The sequence below is a fragment of the Melanostigma gelatinosum genome (genome assembly GCF_949748355.1).
Source record: "Melanostigma gelatinosum genome assembly, chromosome: 17".
In the NCBI taxonomy this organism is placed as follows: domain Eukaryota; kingdom Metazoa; phylum Chordata; class Actinopteri; order Perciformes; family Zoarcidae; genus Melanostigma; species Melanostigma gelatinosum.
The window spans coordinates 23,234,840-23,244,839 of record NC_136650.1 but is presented as its reverse complement, the minus strand read 5'-3'; the positions used below and the strand labels follow the sequence as shown (position 1 = coordinate 23,244,839).

At 43.0% G+C, this 10,000-nt stretch overlaps 1 protein-coding gene across 1 annotated transcript in view; it reads right to left on the bottom strand.

Moving 5' to 3' along the window:
• Positions 1-2,946: 2,946 nt before the first annotated feature.
• gabpb2a (GA binding protein transcription factor subunit beta 2a) overlaps positions 2,947-10,000 on the bottom strand; it is a gene marked incomplete at its 3' end in the record, with an annotated part of 9,132 nt that continues 2,078 nt past the window's right edge. Inside the window, exons 3-8 of the mRNA XM_079288052.1 lie at positions 9,692-9,859; positions 5,846-6,040; positions 4,511-4,679; positions 4,250-4,426; positions 3,715-3,833; positions 2,947-3,285 (exon numbers count right to left, since the gene is read on the bottom strand). Of these exons, the coding sequence (XP_079144178.1) occupies positions 2,947-3,285; positions 3,715-3,833; positions 4,250-4,426; positions 4,511-4,679; positions 5,846-6,040; positions 9,692-9,859 (1,167 nt within the window). The remainder of the gene's footprint in view (positions 3,286-3,714; positions 3,834-4,249; positions 4,427-4,510; positions 4,680-5,845; positions 6,041-9,691; positions 9,860-10,000) is intronic.

Below are 10,000 nucleotides of genomic sequence, written 5' to 3'. Positions count from 1 at the left end.
TGGGCGGGAATATCCCCAGTAGCCGCCTGTGAACGCCTGATGGGAGCTGTAGTCAAATGTCACGAGATTAATCAATATTTATCCGTTAAAAGGACGAACTATCCAAACTGTATTGTCCGAAACAACAGTGGACACACATTTATGAAAGAATAGAGACAGAAAACACACAGAATACCGAGAAAATATAAACAAAATACTCAATGGTGGAAAGTAACTAAGTACATTTACTCAAATACAAGTACTTTACTTGAGTACTTCCGGTTCCTGCTACTTTCTACTTTTTACTGAAATATGATTTTTACTGCACTATATGTATTTATTTATTTTAGTTTCTTCCAGATTCAGACCAATGAAACGACATAACCAGTAAATTAATTATTTATCAATAAGACTTTTACGATCATAATTATCATTCCATTGAAATAAAATAGCAATAAAGCGATTAACTGAAATATATTCAAAGGCTTTCTGAAGCTTTCAGTCGAAGAAGTCAGTGCGGTGCGATCGAAAGCTCCAGAGCAGCGACTCAACACGGAACGATTGTTCTTAAACTCCCGATGTGGAAAAAAATAAAAAAATAACAAGAACCTAAACTCCAGGTCCACTTACTGACAGGTGACCTTTAAATGAATATATAGTTTCATATAGATTATAAACTGTAATAATCTAATAATTATAATGATTCTATTTAATTATAATTATATCTAATTATTATAATTACAGCAATTTAATCTAATAATTATATTTAACTATTATAATTAAATAGAATTATAATTAATTAAGGAAACACCACGGACGGTATTTCTCGTTTTATTTTAATGTCCCGTTTTGTAAATTAACTAAAATAAATAAACAGACATATAGTTAATTAAATATTCCTTGTTGACCTTTGACCCTTGAGCAGCTGTTCCGGAGCTTTCAGTCGAGTTTATTTTAGCCTCAAAGTTCACAAAAAGAAGTTTGAGACAAATTTGAACAAAAACATCTTTAAATCCGTCGATACTCTTTAACAGAATGAATGAATTATTTCACTGTTAAAATGTTATTTTTGTTGAATTTATTCTATTTTTTAACAATTGTCCCCATTTCCTTAAATTCGTGACGTCACAAATAACATTCATGAAGAAAATTGGTCCCGACAAGTATTTTATCTTAAAAACACAATCAGTTACCTTTTCCAACTTTAAGCTCATGTTGAGATCAATCACCTGAACGCCTCGTGCTGAGTTCAGGTGTCGCCATTTAAAAGCATCAAAAACACGACAAGAGTTCAAAAAAAGCAAGTGTTTATATTTCAGATTAACAATGCAGGCAGCCATCTTCATCATCATCACGGTGAAGCATTCAGGTAGTTACAAAAATACAGCTTTATATGTACATAGAAAAAGGGTCGGCTTAGCTGAGCTTTATAAAAAATAACTATCATACTCAACTCAAACTGGAGGCGGAGTCGATCAGCTGATCACGGCTTTAAAGTCCACGCTGACCAGTAACAGACGGGCGGCTTCCTTCCTTCCAGACACGACGGCCGTTTCTATGAATGTTCGTTAACGAAGCTGAAGCGTGTCGTCACATCTTAAACCTGCCGTTCAGCCTGAGGGAGCTGAACGTAGACAGGAAGTCCTTAAACTCACCTCAACAGTTAACAAGTTATACATCTCAAAACCATAACTTTAAACAAAAGACTAAATTATATTTAGATGTTGAGAAACCAACAGCAGCTGGAAGGAAGGAAGCGGAACAGCAGGAATGTAAATGTGATTAAAGGCTAAGAGACAGTCTGAAGGTTCACGACGGTATTAATCAAAATAGATGATTAATAACAACAATTGTTTTCATATTTCTTTGTCTTATTTTAATCAAAAAATGCTCCAAAATCAACCAGTCGCAGGTTCTTTGATGTGAATGTTTCTAAACTAAGAATCTATTAAATATTCTCTGATGATGAAAACGATCACAAGCTGACAGCTGATGATGAGGTCATCAGAACATGGTTTTAAACATCTGGTTCAGTCCGGGAATGAAGACGAGTTCTTCTACGTTCCAACATTAATTCTCCCGTTGACTGTGAGTGAATTTATCCCCCAAAAATGTTTCCCTTCGCTTCACAAACAGCTCCATTTGGCATCCCCTTTGGGAAACGTGTTCTCAAACATGACGACGTCAGATCCGAAAAGCAAAAGTGATTATGAACAAAAACATTAAACGGGAAAAGTAGTTCAGAGTTCTTTTAGTGTCCAAAGAATCGTGGAAAAAAGATGCCGTCGTCTGTGCTGGGGCTGCAAAATGGTGCAAGCTTAACGTGAAAGGGTTCAACCATTGCCCCCCCCCCCCAAAAACACAGAAGTAAGATGTTAAATGAAGTCTTACTTCCTGCTGTACGAGTATCAGGTTTAGTGATCTTTATAGTCGCTCATTCAAGGTAGCCTGGGGAAGCAAAATGGTGCGTTAAAGCGATGTCCCGGGAACAAACATGGCTGCCTTAAGACCCCCCCCCCCTATGCTGTTATTTAGATTTTATCGGTTAAAACAAGCGAAGTTAATAAGCTGTCGGGGTTTCTCCTCGGTTGGTCTCCATCTCTTCAATCCATCCGTTGCTTCGTTCACTTCTGCAGCCGCCATTTTGCATCCCGCTTAATAAGACGTTCACCTCGAAGTGGGAACTCACGACTAACCTCCTCCGCCATGTTTGCTTCGTCTGGTTTCAGTCCGTCTCTTCCAATGCTTTGTCCTTTTACTTTCCTCTCTCTGAAGTGTTATCATCAAATCTTTCAGGGATTCAAAATGGCGCACGACCAAACTCCTCCGCCATGTTTGTTCAGTTTGTTTTCGATGGTCATCTGGTTCTGGGGAGCCATTTTGTTCCTCCGCCGTGTTGTCTTTTGGGGATTCAAAATGGTGCACACTTGAAACCCTCCCGTTTCGATGTGCCCCCCCCCCTCTCTGTTAGGAGCTGACCTCTGCCGTCTCCCCCCCCGTCTCCACCAGAGTCACCTGACCCTCCTCCCCCTCCATGATGATGCCTCCCTCCTGCAGCACCACCATCTCCCCCTCCTCCTCCACCATGCCGGCCTCCTCCTCCTCGTCCTCCTCCCCCCCCACCACCTCCTCTGGACTGGCTGCGTTGGCGGCGGCGCTGATGATGGCGGCGTTGTTGGCCTGAGACTGAGACATGGCCTCCAGCTTCACACGGTACTCCTCCGCCTCCTGCTCCTTACACATCAGCTGCTGACGGTACTCCTGAGCCTTCCTGTTCGCCTCCTGCAGCTGCCTCTGCAGCATCTCCTGGAGGAGGAGGAGAGGGAGACGAGGGAAAAGGAGGAGGAGGAGGAGAGGGAGAAGGAGGAGAAAGAAAACGGAAGGAGAAGATGAAGACGGAAGAAGAGAAGGAGGAGAAGCGTAATTTTAAAACCTGGCTTTGTTTTTAACGTCAATAATATAATATTTAGTATTAATGTCTGAAACTCTCCAACATGAATATTTGATCAACAAGTTTAAACTAAATTTCTCCTAAAAACTCACCAGAAGCGTGATCGATAATGACACCAATAACTGCAGTTGTTTATGTTTAGTGCTGATGTGAAATATGTTGAACCACAGAAACTGATTTTAATGAAGTATCAACAAATGAATATTTGAAGCATAACGGTCTGATGTACTTTTGTAGAAACGGTATTTATTTAAGTGTGTTTCCAGATGTTCACGGCGTCTCACCGTCTCTCCTGAGTCGTTGTGGTTGTTGGTGATCTCCAGCTTCCTCTTCCTGGTGGGCGGAGCCTGAGGCTCCTCTGTCACCACCTCCTCCGTCAGAGCGTTAGCCGGCACCGCCAGCACTGGAGACAGTTAATCAACACATAAACATGAGGGGTGGGAACCACCAGAGGTCCCGCGATACGATAGTATCACGATACTGCGATATTCTGAGTATTGTGATAACATAGGCCTATATTGCGATTTATTACTTTGTTCAACTTCAAATGACGTTATATATACACATACATACATACACACACACACACACACATATATACATATACATACACACTGATATATTGATATATATATATATATATATATATATATATATATATATATACATACATACATACATACATACATACATACATACATACATACATACACACACACACACATATACATACACACACACTGATATATATATATATATATATATATATATATATATATATATATGTTTATGTGTGTGTATGTACATGAGGTCACGTACTCTGCTGTCCGTGCTGCATGGTAACAAAGAAGGGGGGGGCCATCCCCCCCGTGGTCTGCAGGTTGCCGTGCTGGTCCGTTACTATGGTGATGACCCTCTGACCCCCCTCGTTGACCACTGTTGCGTGCTGGATGTTGGCGTCCAGAGCGCTGGCGGCCATCGCTTCCTCCGAGTCGCCTGAAGGAACACAGAGCGTTGACGTGTGAGCGTGATGCTGAATAAAGAAAAGGTTTCATCTTCCGTGCCGTCGGGGATTCGAACCTGCGTTGGCTTTGTTGAGCAGCTCGGCCAGGTTCACCACCCCCCCCTGGAGGCCCGGGATCCCCTGGATGATGAACTGAGGCTGGTTGGTGGTGGTGCTGGTCTCCACGTTCATGCTGATCTGGTTCAGGTTCACCTGGTTCATGTTCACCTGGTTCTGCATTCCCTCCTGAAGACAAGAGGTTTACGTTTGACTCCACGTACTTTAAAACGCCTCCCAACTAAACCGGTTCCAGTTTAGAACAAGTGGAGCTTTGAAGCCTCCGGTTCAGCCTTTTGGCCGTTACCATCTTGTTTTTTCTCAACCAGTGAACAGGAAGTGACCATATATGGACTGAGGAGGAGTGACGTAGAGACGTCGTATACGTCTCTGGTAGAGACCTGTCAATCACTGTGTAGCCCCGCCCTAAAGCATCCCCTGCTTTATGGTGTGTGTGACTCTAATGGACCATAATGTACTAAATGAACATCATGCTGTATTGAAGAAGACTTGAAACTAGAGATTGAGACATAAACTCATGTTTACAATGTTTACTGAGGGAATAAATCAAGAGAGAAGTAGAGTCATTTTCTATAGACTTCTATACAACCAGAGGAGTCGCCCCCTGGTGGACACTAGAGAGAATGCAGCTTAAACACGTGAAGCTTTGACTTCACTTAAAGAAGCGGAGGTTGTGTCCTGGTCTCTTCTCAGTCTTTGTTTACATGTGAAAATCAGCTGGTGAGGTCTGGTGTTATAGTCATTGTTTAGATTAGATTAGAAAACTTATTTAATCCCCAGTGGGGAAACTCATTTGTCACCCAAAAACTCATACAGACGACACAGTCCACAACAGACAAACACACATTACAAAGGATAAATAACACCAGACAATGCCATATAAAACATGATCGACATCAGAAAGATAAAAACCTCTGACGGTGTTCATTAAAGAATCTGCTGCTGGAACCAAAGAGCTTCTTAGTGGTTCAGTAGAACTCTGAGGCGTCCTGAGTCTCACTGAAAGACCTTCTGAGTCCATTGAAGACACCGTGTAGTGGACAGCCTTCATACAAGACAATTGTTTTTAACTTGGCCCTTGTTTGCTTCCAGCAGTGATTTCTAGTGAGTCTGGGGTAAGACTCACTTTACAGACGGTATTGATCTTTTATCGGCTCCACAGACGATGTCATATCTGAACTATAGACTGTAAACAGGAAGCTCATCTTTTATTTCTTTGTTTAGTTTATTAAAGGACGAGTTGTACTGAAGTGTCTTATTGTAGAGCAACAACATTGATTAAAACCTACAAATAAACCCAGAAAATAAATGGAGACATGAGGCGAGCGTCTCACCTGCAGCATCAGCATCAGCTCCGTGTTCTGGACGTCCACCGCGATGTCAAACGGCGTCTTGTCGAACTTGCTCAGAGCGTGAACGTCGGCTCCGTGTTTGATCAGCGTCTCGGCGACGGAGTGGTGAGTGTGCTGAGCCGCCCAGTGAAGAGCCGTCATCTTCAGCATGTCTTTAGCATTAATGTCAGCGCCGCTCTGGACAGACAGAAGAAGACGAGTCACGAGGAGGAGGAGAAGGGTAATGTTTTAAAGGAGTTAAGAGAAGAAGAAGACGAGTCAAGAGAAGGAGGAGAAGGGTAATGTTTTAAAGGAGTTAAGAGAAGAAGAAGACGAGTCAAGAGAAGGAGGAGAAGGGTAATGTTTTAAAGGAGTTAAGAGGAGAAGACGAGTCAAGAGAAGGAGGAGAAGGGTAATGTTTTAAAGGAGTTAAGAGAAGAAGAAGAGTCAAGAGGAGGAGAAGGGTAATGTTTTAAAGGAGTTAAGAGGAGAAGAAGACGAGTCAAGAGAAGGAGGAGAAGACGAGTCAAGAGAAGGAGGAGAAGGGTAATGTTTTAAAGGAGTTAAGAGAAGAAGAAGACGAGTCAAGAGAAGGAGGAGAAGGGTAATGTTTTAAAGGAGTTAAGAGAAGAAGAAGAGTCAAGAGGAGGAGAAGGGTAATGTTTTAAAGGAGTTAAGAGAAGAAGAAGACGAGTCAAGAGAAGGAGGAGAAGGGTAATGTTTTAAAGGAGTTAAGAGAAGAAGAAGAGTCAAGAGGAGGAGAAGGGTAATGTTTTAAAGGAGTTAAGAGGAGAAGAAGACGAGTCAAGAGGAGGAGAAGGGTAATGTTTTAAAGGAGTTAAGAGAAGAAGAAGAGTCAAGAGAAGGAGGAGAAGGGTAATGTTTTAAAGGAGTTAAGAGGAGAAGAAGACGAGTCAAGAGAAGGAGGAGAAGGGTAATGTTTTAAAGGAGTTAAGAGAAGAAGAAGAGTCAAGAGGAGGAGAAGGGTAATGTTTTAAAGGAGTTAAGAGAAGAAGACGAGTCAAGAGAAGGAGGAGAAGGGTAATGTTTTAAAGGAGTTAAGAGGAGAAGAAGAGTCAAGAGGAGGAGGAGAAGGGTAATGTTTTAAAGGAGTTAAGAGAAGAAGAAGAGTCAAGAGGAGGAGGAGAAGGGTAATGTTTTAAAGGAGTTAAGAGGAGAAGAAGAGTCAAGAGGAGGAGGAGAAGGGTAATGTTTTAAAGGAGTTAAGAGGAGAAGAAGAGTCAAGAGGAGGAGGAGAAGGGTAATGTTTTAAAGGAGTTAAGAGGAGAAGAAGACGAGTCAAGAGAAGGAGGAGAAGGGTAATGTTTTAAAGGAGTTAAGAGAAGAAGACGAGTCAAGAGAAGGAGGAGAAGGGTAATGTTTTAAAGGAGTTAAGAGAAGAAGAAGAGTCAAGAGGAGGAGAAGGGTAATGTTTTAAAGGAGTTAAGAGAAGAAGAAGAGTCAAGAGGAGGAGGAGAAGGGTAATGTTTTAAAGGAGTTAAGAGGAGAAGAAGAGTCAAGAGGAGGAGGAGAAGGGTAATGTTTTAAAGGAGTTAAGAGGAGAAGAAGAGTCAAGAGAAGGAGGAGAAGGGTAATGTTTTAAAGGAGTTAAGAGAAGAAGACGAGTCAAGAGAAGGAGGAGAAGGGTAATGTTTTAAAGGAGTTAAGAGAAGAAGAAGAGTCAAGAGGAGGAGAAGGGTAATGTTTTAAAGGAGTTAAGAGGAGAAGACGAGTGATGTTCTGACCTTTGGCTGCACCATATTTACCTGTTTTTATGTTTTATAATCAGAAAGAAGCTTTAAATGTCGGTTTCTGTGTTTTAGACTTTTATTAAAATGTAGCAGCTTTATGAATTTGCACTTTTCCTTTTTGTACTTCAACTGATGCAATAAGCTTCTATGTTGTTTATATTGTCATAAGATAAAGACAACAGATGATGGTCATGTAAAGTATTCATTTTAACCCAATAAATAAACGGTTAACTTCATGAAGTGTGTCAGTCAGTGACATTCGGGCTGCAACAATGAATCGATTAAATCGATAATAATCGATTATTAAAATAGTTTTCATTATCGATTATCGAATTTCATAATCGAGTCGTTGTGTCGCGCGATTATGACGCCACTCAAGCCGCAGAGACGTTTGAGATCGGAGAGACTCGTAACGTTGTTCTGAAACACACGGCGGAGGCAGAGAATCAGTACGACCCAATGCCGCGTTCACACCAAACGCCGGTCAGCACAGAACAGCGTCTGTGAGCGTGTGTGTGAGAGTGTGTGAGTGTGTGCGTCTGTGAGTGTGTGCGTCTGTGAGTGTGTGTGTGTGTGTGAGAGAGTGTGTGCGTCTGTGAGTGTGTGTGCGTCTGTGAGTGTGTGTGTGAGAGTGTGTGTGTCTGTGAGTGTGTGTGTGAGTGTGTGTGTGTGTGAGAGAGTGTGTGCGTCTGTGAGTGTGTGCGTCTGTGAGTGTGTGTGTGAGAGTGTGTGCGTCTGTGAGTGTGTGCGTCTGTGAGTGTGTGTGTGAGTGTGTGCGTCTGTGAGTGTGTGTGTGCGTCTGTGAGTGTGTGCGTCTGTGAGTGTGTGAGTGTGTGTGTGAGCGTCTGTGAGTGTGTGTGTGTGCGTCTGTGAGTGTGTGTGTGTGCGTCTGTGAGTGTGTGCGTCTGTGAGTGTGTGCGTCTGTGAGTGTGTGCGTCTGTGAGTGTGTGTGTGAGTGTGTGTGCGTCTGTGAGAGTGTGCGTCTGTGAGTGTGTGTGTGCGTCTGTGAGTGTGTGCGTCTGTGAGTGTGTGCGTCTGTGAGTGTGTGTGTGTGCGTCTGTGAGTGTGTGTGTGTGCGTCTGTGAGTGTGTGCGTCTGTGAGTGTGTGTGTGAGAGTGTGTGCATCTGTGAGTGTGTGCGTCTGTGAGTGTGTGCGTCTGTGAGTGTGTGTGTGAGTGTGTGTGCGTCTGTGAGTGTGTGCGTCTGTGAGTGTGTGTGTGAGAGTGTGTGCGTCTGTGAGTGTGTGCATCTGTGAGTGTGTGTCTGAGTCTGTGCATCTGTGAGTGTGTGTCTGAGTGTGTGCGTCTGTGAGTGTGTGTGTGAGAGTGTGTGCGTCTGTGAGTGTGTGTGTGAGTGTGTGTGCGTCTGTGAGTGTGTGCGTCTGTGAGTGTGTGTGTGAGAGTGTGTGCGTCTGTGAGTGTGTGCATCTGTGAGTGTGTGTCTGAGTCTGTGCATCTGTGAGTGTGTGTCTGAGTGTGTGCGTCTGTGAGTGTGTGTGTGAGAGTGTGTGCGTCTGTGAGTGTGTGCATCTGTGAGTGTGTGTGAGAGTGTGTGCGTCTGTGAGTGTGTGTGTGAGTGTGTGCGTCTGTGTGTGTGAGAGTTTGAGCGTGTGTGCGTCTGAGTGAACAAGTTCTGACGTTCAAACTAATCCTGTTAAGTTTTCTGATTTGTATTTTTCTTTATTTTTTATAAATGATTTATTGTTCTGACAGCTCAGGTCCCTTTAAACGAAAATATACATATTTTTTGTTCACATGTGTATGTTTTTGTGTTCGTCCATTTTTTATTTTTTGTTATTATTACTTTAACAGCTCAGGGATGTTCAAGGAGCAACCTGTTTGTGCACTTTCTGAAGATCAGTTCTGTTTTTGAATAAATGGTTGGAAATGAATGCATTTTTTTAATCCGATTAATCGAAAAAATAATCACCCGATTAATCGATGATTAAAATAATCGTCAGTTGCAGCCCTCAGTGACATCATAATGTCGACGTGGATGCGCGTGTGATGAAGTGTGTTGTCAGCGAAACCAAAGAATATATATATATATATAAATATATATAAAATAACCAAAACAGACCCAGGTGCAGCGTCCTCACCCGGACCAGCAGCTCCACGATGACCGTGTGTCCCTCAGCGGCCGCCATGTGCAGCGGCGTGCGGTCCACTTTGGTTCGAGCGTCTCTGCTGACGCCGGCTCTCAGCAGGACGTCGGCGGTGGAGTAGTGACCGTGCTGAGCGGCCAGGTGGAGCGGAGACGTCCCCAACTACAGCACACAGGAGACCGGTAGTCAAGCTCTTTAGGGTAATACGTCATTACAGCGTCATTACAGCTCACGGCCTCACGCTGCCGTCCTGAAATATGATCTAAAACCACAATGATGAGGCCGCCAGGATGGGATTCATGT